At 35.5% G+C, this 19797-nt stretch overlaps 2 protein-coding genes across 2 annotated transcripts; one reads left to right on the top strand and one right to left on the bottom strand.

Moving 5' to 3' along the window:
* Nucleotides 1–1474: 1474 nt before the first annotated feature.
* Nucleotides 1475–4790, bottom strand: LOC143462915 (EGF-like repeat and discoidin I-like domain-containing protein 3). Its single transcript, XM_076961231.1, has 9 exons — nt 4489–4790; nt 4124–4189; nt 3648–3758; nt 3308–3502; nt 3102–3215; nt 2862–2981; nt 2507–2647; nt 2095–2258; nt 1475–1796 (listed from the first exon to the last, which is right to left on the bottom strand). The coding sequence occupies exons 1-9, from the start codon at nt 4754–4756 to the stop codon at nt 1647–1649; spliced, it is 1329 nt and encodes a 442-aa protein (XP_076817346.1). The 5' UTR covers nt 4757–4790; the 3' UTR covers nt 1475–1646.
* A 10871-nt stretch (nt 4791–15661) lies between these two features.
* LOC143462918 (lactadherin-like) lies at nt 15662–19514 on the top strand. Its single transcript, XM_076961233.1, has 9 exons — nt 15662–15929; nt 16165–16230; nt 17020–17130; nt 17444–17635; nt 17726–17839; nt 17970–18095; nt 18272–18406; nt 18652–18824; nt 19235–19514. Exons 1-9 carry the CDS (start codon nt 15689–15691, stop codon nt 19379–19381), a joined length of 1305 nt encoding a protein of 434 aa, XP_076817348.1. The 5' UTR covers nt 15662–15688; the 3' UTR covers nt 19382–19514.
* Nucleotides 19515–19797: the final 283 nt, after the last annotated feature.

Below are 19797 nucleotides of genomic sequence, written 5' to 3'. Positions count from 1 at the left end.
GCTAGAGACAAAATACCACATGAGATTTGTAATTGGGCGTTTATTGTTTTAATATCTTTAACGTGTAAGTTACCCCTCAAGGGGTCGCATAAAAATTTCGTTTCTATATTGTGGTCGCAGAACCAAAAGGTTTGGGAAGTCTTGGCCTATGGGGTTGAATAACTCTACTACCATTTTTCAGCGCCTTATGCGAATAATGGCGTGGAGGGGAACGGCGTCTTAACCAATCTCGATGACGTAATTGCGTATGGTTGTACGTTTGAAGCACATCTGGATAGGCTGAATTAATTCTGGAGCGGTTTAAAGTTGCGCGCTTCACTCTTAAGCCTACGAAATGTACGTTGTTTTACATCAAGGTTCACATTTTTTGATCACGTGGTGTCCCAATAGGGCATAAAATGCGATCCAGACAAGGCTCGCGTTGTAATGGAGTGGCCAATTCCGCTGTCCGTCATACACGTTAAACGTGTTGTTGGATTGACTTCTTACTATAGAAAATTCATTAAAAACTTTATGCACTGATTGCAGTATCTCTACATAAACTTACTGATATAGGAAAAACGTTTTTCTGGATCGGCGAGTGTCAGAACGTGTTTTAATAAGCTCACCTGTTTCAAGCTACTCCGATTTTAATAAACCTTTTATTTTGGACACCGATGCTTCAGATGTCGCCGTTGGTTGAGCCTTATTTCAGGAAGTTGATGGCAGCGAACAAATGGTTGCTTATGACAATCGATCGTTAAAATCGAACGGAACTATTCTACGACCAGAAATGAATTGTTGACGATTGTTTATGCTTTAAAGCTTTTCCGTTGCTATTTGCTTGGTAACAAACTTTTTAATAATGCTTAAACAGTCACGTGATTTAAAGAATTATGCCAAGACCAAAACAACACTAATTTACGGAAGGAGGAAACCGAGTAAGGCGATACTAATTTACGGAATGTGAGAAATTACGAAATATTTTTTCTATGTTTGTAGTAATTGAATTCGAAAATATACGAGGTATTATTTAGCTTAACTGGTTAAACATGGAAATATTTTGTCGCAATATGTTTGCAACGTTCTAAAATCTTCAGAAAAAAATTTTGTCTTTCCAACCAAACCTAAAGCCACCGCTGCAGTAAGGTCTATGCGCACACGCAGGAGGAAATTTGATACAAATAATTTCTTGAGCTTAATTTTTCTAACATTCTGCCGGGTACCATTTACGGCAATACAAAACGGAGGTGCAAACGAGGTTGCTCATAACATGTTAATTTTTAGATTGCTGCGTTTTCCCAATTTTATGTCATTTAAGTATTTGTCAATTTGTTTACGCTTTAGCCGCGTGGACTAATCCCTGATAACTTTGTCACAAATTCTGAAGTTACAAAACAACTCAACTCCCTTAATATTGTCCTGGACATATGCAGCTATATACTCACAACCACTTCAATCGAACGTTTGCAATGCATGCTCACATAACACAATATTAAGAGTTAGCATGTTTATTATTTGTATGTTAATTGTTCCGTGCACTAAAAATTTTGCTGGTGAATAATATGAATTATAAGATTGTAAACAAATTTACACGGTATATAGAGGAAAAGTTCAATAGCAGATGACAAATATACATTGAAAAGTTTTGCAGAAATTCTTAACCGTTAACAGGTATAGTATTCTACACGAAGGGCTGCGCGATAGCCATTAGGGCCATACCATGTTTGTACAAGGAGTCGGAATAATCTCGCGGTCACTGGAGCCGGAAAATTGTTTCTAACGACGTTATTGTAGTCCCGGTTACCTTGAAAAACCTGCAGGTAAATGCTGTCTAATAATTTCAAAAATTTAACTGGATAAAATTAATAAGCTCAAAAGTTTGCAAAACATCAACCTAGAATGCTTATATAATACTAAAAACAATAATGGTTAAAATCGCTACCATAGTTTCAATACACGATTTAGAAACCCTGGATTGCTTCTGTTCAATTCGCTTAACATTTCATGAACACTAACAGTTAACTTAGTTATGCGTGTGTGGTTACGTAATTTAGTTTTTGTTGCGGTCAACTCTCTGAAACAATCATTTAGCAACCACAAGAATGAACTTACCAAATCTTGTCCTTGATTGTTTTGTATAATCTGCAAATCGTTCTCGGTGAAGCCATGCGCTATTTTGTAACTTGTTGTCCAATGTCCAACAAAACCTTGAGTTGCAACAGCGACGACAGTGGTAGATGATTTTAAATCCACTTGAAGCCATTCACCGCGCTGAGCTAACAAACAAGTAAGAAAACTATAAAAAAATGTGGACAAATCATTCTCCTCGTATATATTTCGAATTAAAGTAAAATATTTCTAATAAAAACGTATAAAATGTATCAATGTCAAAGCAAAATTTTCGAACAATATTTAATATATTTCTGTGTTCGGAAAAAAAATATTCAAAATTATTAAAACAACATTTGGCAACTGCGGCAGTTTGTCAAATCACAATGAAAACTTCATCTAGTTGCTCATTTACGTGGATATGGTGACAGCCAACCTCCAGTTTGTCTCAATCGGGCTTTATGCGGTGTGTAACTGCTATGTGACCGTGAGGCGGTAATATCGTTATTTCCTACCCTGCCGTCCTCCATACCAACAGCGCGTACACAATCACTTGCTGAAATTACAAAAATGAGTTAAACATGAGTTAAATAAAGTTATAATCTAAATGGTTGTAAAAATCAATTTAAACATAATAGTTCTGACTAAATAATTTTGAAAAAGCATATCCGACTAGCGCATAATAAAAAATCTTAAGTTTGAATTTTTTTGAAACGGAAATCACCGAACCCATATCTCGGTTTTTATTTATTTGAAGGAAATTTACAAACCGATAATTGTCTCGCAGTTCTTTCCATGATGTCCAGTGAGACATCGGCAGGTGTAGTTCATATCTTCTTCCAACACGCAAACTCCTCTTTGACCGCAGGGAGATAGATCACACGGATTATCTACAAACACTTTCTATTACGAGTGCTTGGAGTTGAATGCTGAGCTAAGTATTACGTCATAATCACAATTTTCTTTGAATTTATTGCAATAATCGTCGAGTTTGATTTAAGAAAGTTCACTTTGAACTGAACAATCGCTTCCTTCGTATCCTTCATCACATTCACAAATTGTTCGGCCGATTTGATTGATACAAGTTCCTCTTCCAGAGCATGAGTCGGGATTACAATCATCAACTGAAAATTTTAACAAGTTTGATAAAAACAGATGCAAAATTTAGACTTGCTGTTTATAAAAAAATATATTTAAAGTCAGTTAAAAGACCTACCCACGCACACTGGAGTATCTTTTGTCCATTGTTTAGTTTCCTGACAAGTTGCAACTAGAAAATTATTCACTTCATACGCCACCACGTGTCTATCGTTGCATCTGTATGTAATGTTTTCCTTATAAGGAACCAGTTGACCACTTTCTCGAGAGATCGTTCCGTTGTTGGGCGCCGACGGCACCACGCACTGGATTCCTGCACAAAATAATGCAATTTTTTATAAACCGAGCTATACAAATAATTTGTAAACAATTTTTATCATCAATGCGTCGTCACGAAAAGTATCACTAAAGTCAATTCAAATAAACTTGTTTATGTTTTTATTGCGAAAACTATTTACTTATGGAGCAGTCATGTCCCTCATATCCATCAGTGCAGTTGCATATATACGAGTTGCCATCGTTGATACAAGTTCCTCCATTTTTACATGGCATGTGGTCGCATTGATCGACTAAATATATTTCCATTATATATTTTAATTTGGTAATAAAAACGATAAAAAGCCACAAATGATATCATGGCAGGAAATAAACCATAATACAGTGAGGAATATAGATAATTTTCTTTTAAATTGTTTCAAATTTCAAAGAGTATGTGAACACTTAATCAGCTCTTTAAGCGTTAAAACAAAAAGGCGACGTTTAATGAATAAATTGGAAAGACTATAAAGTGTGGTTATAGGATACGAATAAATTCCAACCCTTAAAAACTACTCTTGTCTCTTAGCTATAATAATATGTCTAAAAGAAATGTAAAAGAAACTTACGACAGTAATAATATATTTTTATAAAATATTATATTTAAAGTACGACCAACCTTTTAGAGCGTAATGATGCAATGCAATCAAACTTTCGAGCTTTGCGGTTATATTTCCCAGGAAAACTAAGAAGATAAAACACAAGTCCTTTTATATAGTTTTTTTTATTTTTGAAAGTGGTTTGAAAAGATTTTAAACATGATCTTATATAGTTTGAACGAGTCAAAATCCGAAGACTACAAACATTTGCATTTCCCATAACAAGAAATGACGATTTTCCATTCGATTAACATATAGACACTAATTTATCACAAACAAGGTTATTTCTTGGGCTGTCATCAATATAACCGTGCAGTTGAAGTTATTCGGTTTAAATACTTCAGTTATTGTTTAATAAATATGAAATTCAATTTTTCGAACTTACCATGTATTTGAGCAATTTCGCTCGGATCACAAGCACAAGTGCCGGGAAATCCCCTGGGTCCTTGAGCTCCCTGGGATCCAACTGGCCCAATTCCTCCAGCTTTTCCAGGTAATCCTCTTTGAATTCTTAACGTTTCCACATCTGGTAACGTGTCCTGCTGGTTCGGTGATAATCGTATTGGCACACACGCTTCTCTATCCAAGCTCATCACTCCTTTCCACGAGGAACACGTCATCAGCAATATCCACAAATTACGTGGAGAAATCATTTTAAATTTTGCAACAAACTCTTAATGCTTCAAATCTGAGACTAAAATCTTATAGTCAGTCGGTTTGGTTTCTCAACTTATTTGCTGAAAACATTTTCTACGTACAATAGTTATGAAGCTGCTGTATTTAAGGTCCCCTTCGGTGATGAATACATTATTTTGTATATTTTGTGCAACTAAAGGTAAAATCCTTGTCATAATTTAAAAACCTCATACTCTAACCTTGCAGCACCTCCATCAATCTTCGCTTTAAACCTGCATTGCTGAAGTATGCTACGTTGTCTTTATGTGCTTCAAAGCGCTCACAAAACCAATTTACACCACAAGCATGCAAGAACTGAAAATTGTGGAAATCCTTTTTCTCACAACGCACAAATCCTTTTTCTTTTTTCTTTTTCATTTTTTCTTTTCAATTTTTTCTTTTCGTTTTTCTTTCCTATCCAGCACTCATTCCGTGAGCCGCAAAGCTTACAAAAAGAAATCACAGATAAACTATAATAAAATCTTATCACAATAGGGTTTTTAGCCCACGTGGTGTAGTCAGTTCAAATGTTTTGTCAAGTACCGCTCTAAGGTTCATGCAATATTGCAGAACATGCAGAACATTGTTGTAAAAACTGATCAAGTTTTTCAAGTGTAAATTTACCAAATTTTAACACGAATAAGTCATTTTAAATTCAAAATGTTTTATCAAAACGTTGTCTCTGGTATTTAACTATTTTTGTTCAGTTTTTCCAAAACATTGCTAAAAACAATTTACTCGAAAACACAAGGTGGTTGACAATGACGCCAGTAGTTGAAAGAAATACGTCACGAAGGAAGTTGTATGTTGGAAATATTTGTTTCTGGCCTGACCAACAACATCGTTGAAATCTGAAATCGTGGAACCAAATCTTTTCACGTGGGAAATTTTAAGTACTTGGTGTTAAAGTTATACTGCAAACTATGCAAAGTTCGAAACCCTGAGATCCTCTGTCACCATATAAGCCAAACAGGAATGCTGACGAAAGTCATCACACGTTAATGAAATACTGATTTACACGCAGTAGGCAGTGGGTTATGTTATAATCGTTTTTGCATGTTTTGTGTTTGCGTCACTTATTGCCTATATTCTGTAGCAGCGATGTAATGACGGTTTATTTATACAATATTACATTCTTATTTTACAAATACAAATTGTATTTGCGAAATAAACATTGGAGAAAATTCTATTTTGCAAAGATTTGTGTCATGATGGCTGCTTTTTAAAGTTCGAATTTCACTGTTCAAAGTAGTTTCATCTACACAAATGAACAAACACAAACTGTGTGTTTTGGTAATAATTTTTGTCGGAAATTAAAAAATTGTGAAATGTCAATAACACCAAAATGTAATAAATATGGGAATATTTATACGTCTAACGTGTATGGGAAATCAGTCACAAAACAGCTTGCTAGCATATCGACAGTTCTGAAAACTTTTCAAAGTTGGTGCACTTCTTAAGACAAAAACTGGAGACAAAATAAATTTCAACAAAACAATAAAGTTCAAATTACATAGAAAGGTGGAAACTGTTTGCCCGACGTTGCTATTTTAAATGTGGTCAACAAGTTTGTTTTGAATTAAAAGTTGTCTTTTCCATAAAGTTTCCCAGAAAGCTTACTGCCAAGTACAAACCATAAACGCATTTATAAACTTAAATTGAGGTAACATTGGCGCCATGTAGTAGCAGAAATGCTTAATAAAGGAAATTATTTCTTGAATATTGACAAATTAAATAAGGGCAAGCACATTTGCGTAACTCAAAATCTTGGAATTAAACCTAAATTATTTCATGAAAAATTTCAAGTATTTCGATACAATGCTCATGAACTACCTTAACCCAGCTGCAAAATAAAAACCTGCAAAGTTTCACATTTGACATTGCAGCAGTGGTTGTTTGTTTGGATGGTCCTTTGTCTAGAGTCTAGACAAAGGACCATCCAAAGGTCGACCATCCAAGGTACGGTCTAGACTCTAGACCGTACCTTAACTAGAGTTTTAACTAATGCTGCATAAACCAATCTGTACCGTATTTAACTTGTTATTTCACGCTCGAAACAAAATGCTGTGCGCCTGTCAGTGACATGAGTAAAATAAATTAACCGGTCAACATGGTCAGTGACCTTGACACGCAAACAAACCAATGAGAAAACACGTCAATAAAATTCCAATTTTAGATGTGTATGTGGTAGTGTGGACGCAACTTCCGCCACAACGTAAACTGTACGTCACTGCATGCACCTACGCTGATTTAAATTTCTGAGTCAATTTTTAAAGCCCACATTTTGCAAATTGTCGATCGTTGGCTTTCCTTGAAGTCATGTCTACGGCGAAGTGCTCTCATCGTTACAGTAGGCTACTTTGCTCCCACCATTAGTTTCTACAAAGTAATTTTTATTATCATTTTAAAGATTTTATTGGGTCACATTTAGCGTATGTGTACTGCATTATGTACATCGTAAATGACACAACCATTACTAGATAATATTTTTACAAAGTTTTTAAATAATAACTGCAATCATCATAACTTGGACATTAGATTTACTTTACCTGCTTTCGCTGCTAGCTCACACTGGAAATATTTGCACTGGCCATAGACATCATAATTCATTTGTGTGATGTCAATGCTAACGTGCAGTAACAAGGCTTGTTTGTTGGTTCTGGATTTTCAGTAGGTTAGTATGTTTGTAAACGTCCGATTTATCGATTGCAAAGTACAAAAAATATTTTGTCTTGTTAAATATGTTTTAATCATCAAAATTAATGAATTCTATTTTTAATTGAACTAATCAAAATTTGTTCAACCATTATGGTCAAACATTATTTAGTGTAGGTGCAGCACGCCCACTTTTTCCATCTTCTCTCAAGATAGTGGGTTAAGAGAAAGGGTGTTGGATAATTTTTGGCCCTTGGCGTAGCGCTTCTGTAGTTAAGCGAAAATCGAGGAAAGTTATAATTTGTCCAGTGTCGAATTGTAATAATTTGGCGTTTTTAGACACCGCTGTTCGAAAACGGTTTGTGACCAAACCACTGACTTAACAACTCACAGATGTATGATTACCGCATGAAAAAGATGTGTTTAGCGATCCATATGTCGATTGCAAACCATCAGTTTGCTTTTGAGTCGGTCGTCATGCTCAAACGGTTGCTCACTTCTGCTACAGGCGATTTTAACGGCGGGTCACGAGTTAATTACAGAGAAAGTCTTCATTACTTGCCGTAAAAGCAACATATTTCATTGCAACAGCAAAACTAAAGCGATTGCCTGGTACAGTTGTGGCAAAATATTGTATTTGTTTTTATTTTCTGTGTTTTCTTTCTCTCAAATTTTGGTTGTTTCTGGTATTTTTACGTTTTTTTCGTACACAGATTTCCTTTATGCACGTTATCGTTATTTTGTGGATTTTTATTTAATTTGCCGCTTAACGCTTCGATACAATTGTCCACATAACTGCTATAGGCGTCTTTTCCTGATTGGTGGCCTGCTGGCATTGTTGTGTAATTGGGTTTTCTTTTGATGCAGATCATTGTTCGAGAAGGCATTCCAGACGTACGGGCAAAGAGTGAGAACCTTCGTCAATCATCGCTTTTACTGTACAAGTACGTTAGTGACTCTTCTTACATTGTTTAATCGACCAGTTGTACATTATAATCCAATTTCAAGCCGCTTTTAATCTGCTCGCTTAGTTTGTAGTTGACCGTGTAAGCTGTAAGAAAGTATCTGGCAGACAAATTCTGTAAAAAATTGGCGAGCGCTCCAGGATTAATCACCATTTCAAGGATTACCAGCTTTGCTGATGTGAAATGGTCTCTGACTTATTCATGACATCGCCTTGCTTCAATCCAGGTGATGATCTGGTCAAGTTTTGTAGGTTTTTAAATCTTATTGGGTTATTGTTCATGCTTCCGAAGATGTTAAAAGGCATTTGTTCTGGAATGCCATCAATCACGATTTGAAGTTGAAGATTCGAAGCGAGGATAAATATATCTACGAGATTTCGTTTTAAACCTTAGTCGAAAGGGCCACCAAAGCCAGCAACAGCGCAAAATTTGACACAAGCTGCGCATAGAATTGGTCCAGCGTGTCGAACAGCTACAAGAAGATTCGCCGGAATTTTTTATGCAGTGAAAGCGCTCGGTAATAAATGTTACCATTAAGACGACGACATCCGCCTGAGGAACGAAGTACAGCACTTGTGACTGATCAAGCGTTGGAGAGACCGGCGATTGGCCTCCAGCATACCAGCAACGCTCAGGTATGAACGTGATTTTATGGCCACAGCCGACAGAGTTTTCAGCGCTAACACTAATGGTTCAGTGAAGGTGGAGTCGACTCAAACTTGTTCAGTGCTGCCCTCATCCCGTGACGTTTCTGCTGTTTTATGCAAAGTAAAGTAAAGAGCGAGGGATGAAAGAGTATAAAGAACGCCACAATGAAACAATTTCAGAACTAAAAGTTGAGATAAGTCAACGAACAGATTGATGCAACTAATGTTTAACGTTTTTTCGGATAAAGATGATGGTCGGTGCCTATCTATACCAACACCGTCCGGCGCCGTCATAAATGTTTTGGATGCGGTTCGGTAAAGCATCTTGTTAAGGGGTGTCCGCGATGTTGTAACCACAATCCTGATTCGTCTGTTTACTGCAGTTACGATGTCCGACGGGAACCCAAACCAGCGGACGGTTCGACAAAAATTTCTTCGATAACTGAAAATGTAGTTATTGCATGACAGAACGCGAGTGCAGATTTGCACCGTTTTGTGACGTAATTTTCCGAGATAAAGTAATATGTGCCTTGGTAGATACTGGTGCCAGCGTATTCCTCATCAAGAAATCGCTTTGGGATGGTTTGAACTCTGTTGAAAAAGCACGTATGTCAGCATCAGCGGTAGAAACGCATTTTGTTTTAGCCGGAGGCAGCGACTTCGTCATTGAGGGTAAAGGTAAAGTCTCGTTCACACTTGTGTCTTTAACCTTTAATGTTGATCATTTTGTTTGTTCCAATATAGTGCTTGATCTAATAATCGGCCCTGATCTTCTACAGTTTTATCATTGAGCATTGTGGAATACTTTTATGAGCATGTCCATTGCAGAAGTTCCTTTGCTAAAATGGCCGCTCGTCCCGAAACAAAACGAGATCTTTGTGACAGCGATCGTTCTGGCTTCTTCCGAGATCAGCGGGGTTAAACTCAACAACGACGTCCATAGAAAATATCTTTTATCTTTTCAGCCTATTTAGAGCGGAAATCTGAATTTTGGGTTAAGTATGGAATTTTAACGGCTAGTTGCATTGTGACTTCGTTGGATGCACGTGTTCCATTGTTGCTGACATACTTTAGTGAAGACAGCGAATTGAGAATCTTATTCCAAAGTACTGCAGTTATATAGATTACGGATGTGTTTACGCAGGGAACAGTTTAACCTACTGCAACCGCGAAGGCTCTGCAAAATAATCCTAAACACTGGCACATAAGATACAAGGTGACGTCAAGTTCAACGAGGGGCTGTATAGCAAGCAAACACAAGCAGTTTTACATTTTAGCAACACATTTTAGCAGTTTTAAATAAAAACACCAAAGTGCGCTTTCAGTTTTGGAAAAACAATCCTGGCTGCACTGCATTCATCATGTTATAGATACAGGGCGCCAATCCAACGATACAGACGCAGGGCGGACGGGATTTCAGCAGAAAATACATGTGGAAGATATTATCAAAGACATGCACAAAGAAGACCTAACAACCACCTTGAAGTCGCTTTGGTCCAGTCCAATTGTGTTGGTGAAGTAGAAAGCAGGTGTGACGCGATTTTGTGTCGACTACCGCCAGGTAAATAAAAAAAGCCAAGAAAAATAGTTTCCTGAACTGTAGCATTAACGATAGTATCGACGAGTTGGCGGGTTGTAAATATTTTTCTGCTTGAAGTCAAGAGTATTGGCGGATACCAATGAATAAGACCCATCGCGCAAGGTTACGGCCTTCACAAGCCATGTCGGTCGTTTCGAATACAATTTATTGCTTACGGCAGAGCTTCTCAAAATGTGGGTCGCGACCTCGTTTGGGGTCACAAAATGTTATTTTGGGGTCGTGAAACAAATTAAATTTTCATAAATTGGATTGTTTTTTGTTAATTCTTTATTCGCTTTACTGTTTCCATCACGAGATTCTTTTATTGCTGCAGGCTACAGTCACTGTACTTTGGTGGATTGTGTGCACTTGTATGATTTTGCTAGAGACAAAATACCACTTGAAATTTGTAATTGGGCGTTTATTGTTTTAATATCTTTAACATGTAGGCTACCCCTCAAGTGGTCGCATAGAAATTTCGTTTCTATAATGAGGTCGCAGAACCAAAAAGTTTGAGAAGTCTTGGCCTAAGGGGTTGAATAACTCTACTACCAGTTTTCAGCGCCTTATGCCAATAATGGCGTGGAGGGGAACGACGTCCTAACTTATCTTGATGACATAATTGTATATGGTTGTACGTTTGAAGAACACCTGGATAGGCTGAATCAATTCTGGAGCGGTTTAAAGTTACGCGCTTCACTCGTAAGCCTACGAAATGTACGTTGTTTAACACCGGAGAAATGTACGAAATGTACGTTGTTTTACATCAAAGTTCACAATTTTTGATCACGTGGTGACCCAATGTGGCATAAAATGCGATCCAGACAAGGCTCGCGTTGTAACGGAGTGACCAATTCCGCTGTCCTTCAAACACGTTAGACGTTTTGTTGGATTAACTTCTTACTATAGAAAAAATTCATTAAAGACTTTATGCACTGATTGAAGCACTTCTACATAAACTTACTGATATAGAAAATACGTTTTTTTGGATCGGCGTGTGCCAGAACGTGTTTTAATAAGCTCACCTGTTTCAAGCTACTCCGATTTTAATAAACCTTATATTTTCGACACCGACGCTTTAGATGTCGCCGTTGGTTGAGTCTTATCTCAGGAAGTTGATGGCGGCGAACAAATGTTTGCTTATGACAATCGATCGTTAAAGGCGAACGTAACTATTCTACGACCAGAAATGAATTGTTGGCGATTGTTTATGCTTTAAAGCTTTTCCGCTTCCGTCACGTGGTTTAAAACGACATGCCAAGACCAAAACAACACTAATTTACAGATAGAGGAAACCAAGTAAGGCGATACTAATATACGGAAAGTGAGAAATTACGAAATATTTTTTGTATCAAGGAAATTATCTGACGTCATTAAGGAGAACTCAAATCTGGTCAACAACTGAATTACAAGATCTCAAAATATAATTCATGCATTTTGAAAAACAACTCGTGATTCGTGACGTAACCGTCACAGTATATTAAAAGTAAAATTCGTTACTTAAAAACTTTATTGTGTCTTCTGATGCTTTCATTAAAAGCTGGAATGATTTGTAGAGATATACTTCTATGTTCATTTATCACAGGACAAGAGGGATTTCAATGGGATTTCCATTCGACATCTATTTCCATGCATTTCGTTTGAAAGAGTTAAGAGTTAAGTTCATACCAACAAAAGAACATAGAAACATAGCAAAAGTAGAATTGAAATACGCTACAGATTAGTGGTATCGATATTTTATGCCAATTTGTTTCAAGTAATATCACATTTGTGCCAGCTTCTTGGGCGTTTTGCTCTAATTGCACCATTAATTTATATAGCAACTTTATGTTTCAGATGTTTTTGCTTGCCTATTTGGCGATGTTATAGGTTTGTAAAAAGTTCAATTTGTCTTAAAACATACCGTTGTGAATGAGTATTTTTTCAAACCTCGCTATCCATTTGTTCGGTCTAAGAAAAGAATTAGTCCTTACTAAATGAGCGTCAATTTCAATCAGCTAATCGACTAATACATTGCGAAACAGGACTTCTAATTCCACGTTGTCATAAGTTTTCAAACGTTTCACTTTACTGACTACAATTTTACTTTGACTTAACTCTCGTTGAGGTCAAGAGGTAAAATATTACTTTGTTAAGCAAAGCAACGAAGCTGATTCGTTTGGTCGACAAACTTCGGTAAATGGTAAATGAAAATAGTTTTCTAAAGAATCAATTAAAACATTATTTAAAGATAGTCTTTTGTCGCCAACATTTTTGATCGGTATTGAAACGTTTACCTGGTCCTTTGATATTTTCAATAAACAATCTTGCCTTGGAATAAGTCAAAGACAAAATTTTGTTAGTTTTCTTTGAAATGTTGTTGACATACATGCTCATGAAAACCAAAATAAAGAATGATGGCGCCAGTAGCTGAGAATATGAAGGCTATAAAAGATTCACGTAATAAACGATATTATATATTTGAATTGACATTTTAAATTTATAGGTTTTATAAAATTAAAACTTTTAAAACCAAAACCTTTAATTGTCAGCTAGAAGCAAATATTTTGCTACCATGTTGTTGAATCGCGTTAAACCCAATTAATTGACGTCAATTGTCATCAGATTGCCCAGCAAGTCGAGTTGTACAGATTCTCTAAATTTACTGCTATGAGAATTAGGCCTACTTTCAAGTCATTTTACTGTACTTTTGTCCAAACCTTGCAGCGTTTTCTACCAATGAACAACAAATGTTTTTACTAAAAATTGATTTAGGTTGTTTAGAAAATTTGTACTAGTTAACATCTACATTAACTAGTACAAATACACCAAATGTAAGCTACTGTAGTTCAGGTAAATTTACCGCAAAATGTTCCAGTTTTATACTTAAGTACATTCTTTAATTAATCCTACTGCTATTGATTTATTGGCCACACGAAACATTCTATTCATACCTGGTTCATGTAATCAACAATTAAACCAACGTTACACGTGGTGATACAAACAGGACTTTTACAACGTAACAACCTTGACATCTTTGGGTTTGTGTTCATGTATGTAAGATAAATGTCATGATGGTGAAGCGCATATTCAGATGAAAACATCAATATTTAATATAGTTAAAAATTCGAACATTTTGCTTTGTATTGCCTCTATTCTTCTTTCCGTTAATTACCACTTATAAGGGGGTTATTTCTATGCTTGAAATATGTTTTTACTTTTAAACGTTGACATAATAAGACTACCAAACCTGAATTTGGAGACTTTGGTTCAGTTTTCTTAAGCAAGTCAGACAGATTCGAAGTTTCAAGCAAACCGAAGGTGGATGTGTTGAAATGCAGTATCAAAAGAGCTCGTCATGCCAGCAACAGCTCTAAGGCTTTTTTTAAGTCGAGGGCATCTTGTTTTCGTAAACACGGGGCAAATTATTTTTTCACAAATGGAGGTTTCAATGACAGTTTAATTACATGAGCTTGGGAGTTGTTTGTAGAAAGTTTCTATTTTAAGTCCGAACAACAAGCAATCTTGTTCGTCGCCATCAAGTACTTGAAAAGTTAAAACTTTACCACGCTCTGTTCAAAACTTCAGTTTCGACAATAATGGCGTAGTAAAGGAAATTGTTTGTGGAAAGTTGATATTTTAAACGCAGCCAAAAAGGTTGGTTCTTCTGTTGAATTCTTTAAACTAAATATTTTTCCATGACGAAAGTATTTCAATTATTAATTGTTTTCAATGCTGTTGAAACGCATAAAACTACTACAAAATATAACTTGCAAAGTTCAGAATCGGCAAATTGCGTCACCAGATAACGAAAAGTTTATTTAAATTACTGGGTTATCCTTTGTATACATAGGCAATTAATGATTATCTGCTTGTTTTTCTCATCCTTTGGGTCTAAGTTTCTTAACTCCTCCTAGCAACTTAAATGATGCCTTAGAAATTGATTGCGATCAGCAGGCTAGCTGCAGTCACTTAATGAGGTCGTTAGCACTATGAATTATAGCGATTGAACACAGAATCATTCACAAATTCAAGTTAAGTATGCACATCAACCGATTTAGTGGAAACTAAATTATCTTATTGTAATCATTCTTTTCTATTCAATGTCGTTTCCCTCTGCGTGTGTAATTAGCTTTATCAGTATCACTGATCAGACTAAGATCAGTCTGGTGGGTTAGCAGACAACTAACAACAAAAATGTCGACAAACAATTGTGTTTGAGTTTTGGTTACGTTTCAAAGTGCCCGAACATTGCAGACAACATTTGTCTGCAGAACATTGACCCTTGTCTGAAGGAAAAAAGCGCCACATTTTCGGAAATTCTTAGCCTTGCGAGAACTGTAATTTTGTTTACCCGCAAGCGGAAAAACGCAGGAAAAACAATGTGAGCAAGCAAAACGATGAAAAACGTTTCTCAAAAATTATTTGAATTGAGACAGAAAGATTTTAACAACTCGACGTTAAATTTGTATGTAAAAAAAGGTAATAAATGCAGCAACCAAATATCTAAGTTGATGTCGTTGTGACTTAAGAAGTCCACAGTGGCAGTGCTTTTTGCAGGAGTGTGCGTATATTATAAAATTATTGCGGTGAGTCTGATGATAAAGTAAAAGGTTTGCACTACATGTGTAGGGAGCTGTGGCCCAGGGAGATTCATGAATAATTTGCTGCTGCAATAAAGTATTTTAAAATTTACGAGTTTTTGCCGGCAAATATTTGAACGTATTTAGGATGTTAGCGTTGCACCATTGCTGCACATTTACAAAAGATATGAGCATGCTACGTACGGCAATATACTTTTTGATATAGTAAGCATAAGTTGGTACGCACATTTTTTAGCTCATATTACATTGCTTTCATAAAAGTTTGATACATAGTTATAAGTATGAAATACAAGAATACACAACAATCAAGGAGTTCTCCCTGCAATTATAGTCCAAGTCAGTTTATAGTGAAGGAAGTATTTTTCGAAAAAAAATTAATTATAAATAATTTAATGATTTATGTTTCATTAAGTCAGTTGGATTTTATTATTCGTTATTTCATACATACTTTATAATGTTTGTTTTAGAGTATTGAATAAGGATGATTTTTCCGTGTTTCTTGTGGATTTTTTTAATGACATATCATTTGGGGAATGGGGCAATTAACTCGTATAGCGAAGCCTATACACCCATACCTTTATCGCCAAACCAAAATTCTTCAACATTTATTGACGGTTTTAAGCTAGCAGTTGGACCGCAAGGACCACGAGGAATTCCTGGCCGTTGCGGTTGTGATCCAAGTGAAATTGCACAGATGTACAGCAAGTTTGAAAAATTTGAAGGTGTATCTAATCGCTTGTTCAATAACTTAGCTTCATTCAAGTTAAATTGTACCTGATATATAAAATGTGCAAAATTTTAAGTCCATTATAGTGTTTAAAAGTCCAATACGTTTAATAATACATATAATAATAATACAAAGACTATAAATTGAGATACTGTAATCTGAAACTTAGGTTATACTTAGTATGTTTTGCCAAATGTAGTTAAACTTAAAAACTTGTTCTACTTCCTAAGATGCTCTGGAAAATATCACGGCAAAGCTCGAACGTATGAGTGAATTGCATCATTACGCTATCACAGGTTTGTTTGTCATTTATATATGATTGTGCTGCGTTTACAGAATATTTCAAGCAATTATAGCAGCAGGGACCTATTTGACGTCTTGGGTGGTATATTGTTACTTTACTTCTAGCCATCTTTTATAGCTTTTAAATTATTGCATGAATGCTTTAACTCTTACCTTTGCGTTTAGACTGTATTTCCTGTTGTTTCATTATCAAAGGAATCAAACCAAAAACTTGAGACCCAACTTATAGGCATGATATACTCCTCACTTGTGATATACTGCAAATTTTGTTGGTTTTAAAGTTCATGCAGGCCTGTAAAATGTTGAGTGATTACATAATAACCATCAACATTCTATGTTTACTTTATACAATGGCCAAAAATATGGAACTAAGTTTTATTTAAAAAAACACGCTATTATTTTGTAATTATTATTGCTGTACAAGAAAATGCATGTTTTATTGCTTGCAAGTAAAAAGTTATTCCTCTTACGTCATAGGGTACTATTAAAGTAAGGCGGCTGCTGTCATAAAAAGTGACGTCAAAAATGCAATCAAAAATACAGAAAACAAACTAGTGCCAAAATTAAATATTTCAAAATGTTGGAAAGTGTAATTATAAATACAAATTATGCATACCCGAAAAAACATTTTCCACTTTCTGATTCCTCCAAATCATTTTTTAAGGCCCTTTCTGGCAGTTAAAGTGTTGTTAGTATTATTGTGACTAGTTTTTAATGCTAATTGATTGATTGATGAAAACGAGTTTATGAGTATAATCCATTACATGCAAACAAATATTTAGTCGATCAATGTGACCACATGCCTTGTAAAAATGGAGGAACTTGTATCAACGATGGAAACTCGTATATATGCAACTGCACTGATGATTACGAAGGACATGACTGCTCCATAAGTAATTATGGTTTTTAATCATACACGAGCTATCTCTCTATATATCAACTGTTTATGTGGGATGCCGTTTGTAAATAATGGTATGGTAAACATACGTAACACTTACGGACAAATTGCAAAAATGCGAACAGCTCAAGGACAAATTTGGTTCAGGTATTTTTGCTAAATTTATTGTATATTTGAAAACGGCATTCTCGTACTTATCATAGATTTTAGTTACATTGCATTTACCTTTGCGAAACAAAAGATAGTTCGAATTTGTTACATAAATAATTTAATTAAAATCAATTTGATTTCTGTAATGTTATGACCAGGGGTCCAATGCGTAGTGCCGGCGGCGCCCAATAACGGAACAGTATTTCCTCAGAGTGGACAGCTTGTTCCACACAACGAAAACATTACGTACAGATGCAACAACAAATATGTAGTGGCCTACGACGTGAATAATTATCTTGTTGCAACTTGTCATAAAAAGAAATGGACAAGATATACTCCTGTGTGTGTCTGTAAGTCGAACGCAATCGCGTTTTAAAATATACCTGCAAGTTACATTAATTTCCGTCTTCCTGTCAAAATATGTGAAATTTTGTTTTCAGTGGATCATTGTGATCCCGGCTCATGCTCTGGAAGAGGAACTTGTATCAATGAAATCGGCCGGATAATTTGTGAATGTGAAGAAGGATACGAAGGGAACGAATGTTTAGTAGAAAGTAAAAACTAATTCGAAAACAAAATCAAAAATTATTGTTATATGGGTGACATAAATTACTATTATTATTGCTATATGACGCGATCTTGAGATTATACATATAAATATTTTAGAAGTAACTTGTCTTATAGGTAATCCTTGTCACATGGCCAATCCTCCTTGTGGCCAAAGCGGGGTTTGCTTTTCAGAAGGTGGCAGAAACTACTTTTGCAGATGTCTTCCAGGGTATAAAGGAAGACATTGCGAAACATTTAAAAGTAAATTAAAAATTAAGTTGTCGAAAAGCAATGTAGATTAATTTTATACCGCACATTTACCTTATAGCTAGGTATTTCCAATTGATGTATTTATCTTTATCGTAAACTTTTCAGCCACGTTAAACTAAATTAAATTAAATTTTGCTTAGTTTTGTAATTTTATGATATGTGTTCAGCAAGTTTATGTCGGTACACTGTTGGTATGGAAGACAGAAGAGTACAGAACCGTGATATTACCGCGTCGCGTTACAGCGGTTACCCCGCAACGTATGCCCGACTGCAGTATTCTAACAGTTGGCGACTACATCCAGGTTAACCTTTAACTCGATTAAATTGGCGATGTGTTTTAGCAACTTTTTCTTATCTTTTTGCTGCTGTCATATGAGAAGTATTCCGTAGTAATTTATATATAATTATAAGCCTATGTTTATCATCAACCTGTAAAAATTATTACTGTGGAATCAGATAAAAATATAAATAAAGCTTCGACAAATAAAGCAGCAATATCCCATCATTTCTCTTTTCTAACCGTATGTTTCCTAATTGTTTTATTTAGTTAATGCTAATGACTGGCTTCAAGTGGACTTAAGGAAAAATACAACTGTGGCGGCTGTCGCAACCCAAGGTGACCAAGGCAGTTCATCATACTACGTGAGAAGTTACAAAATAGCGTTCGGTTTTAGCCAGGACGCTTTGCAGATTATGCACAATAGTGGAGGAGGAGATTTGGTAAGTGCAGCCTGGTATTTTATAAATTATTTCTTACGTGAAGTATGGTCGCTCCAATTAACGATCTAAACAGCAAAAGAAAATGTAGAAAAAATGTTAATGAACTAAGTCTATCAAGGAATACTATGAATGGTAATAATAAAAAATAGTAAAAATTAATATTTCACTTTGGTGGAGTAATGTTTATCTAGTTACAGCTGATGACTAATTAATTTGGCATTTGCTGTTACGTTTTAGAGCAGCGAAGTTATTGTAACCCATCGTTTAACGAACTTTTAATTATAAGGCTAAACCTATGCCTTCGATACATACATACCTTCACTAAACACGTCACATTTCTTTATTAAAAACGCCATGCAATTACACATGTGATTGAATTTTTTTTAATATTGCTTTGTTTGTTTTCTCAGATATTTCAAGGTAATCGAGACTCGCATACTATCGTCAGAAACAACTTTCCTGCTCCAGTGACAGCAAGATATTTTAGAATCCTTCTGCATAGTTGGAACACCAATTACGCAGGGCTACGCGTAGAATACTATACCTGCGATCCTTAACAGTTTTTTTGTGATAATGTAACTGCATGATTGAAATTCTAGCTATACGTTTAGCATGTATATAAGTGATACTTTTGCGATATAATTGCAATACATAAATTGCTTCAACGTTAAACAAACGTTGTTAAGAATATTAACTATCTTTCGAGATTATTCTGCCATTAACACATTTGTTTGTTTCAATCAAAGTTTCAGTTAAAGCTTCACGAAATTTCATTTTAACGTTAGAACTTTGCTAATTCTGACATCTTGTTGTGTGTGGAAAGTAATTTCCAACAGACTGATTTATGACGGTATGCTGAAGTACGGTATCTACTGGTAATTTATTTGTGCTGTCGGCCTACATACCAGCACTGTTCATACATTCAAAACATGAAAAGCTAGGTAATCAACCAAAAAAAACGCCATCACACAAT

The sequence above is a fragment of the Clavelina lepadiformis genome, chromosome 6 (assembly GCF_947623445.1).
Source record: "Clavelina lepadiformis chromosome 6, kaClaLepa1.1, whole genome shotgun sequence".
Classification (NCBI taxonomy): domain Eukaryota; kingdom Metazoa; phylum Chordata; class Ascidiacea; order Aplousobranchia; family Clavelinidae; genus Clavelina; species Clavelina lepadiformis.
Note: the sequence above shows the minus strand (reverse complement) of the source record. Positions and strands in the feature narration are given on the sequence as shown.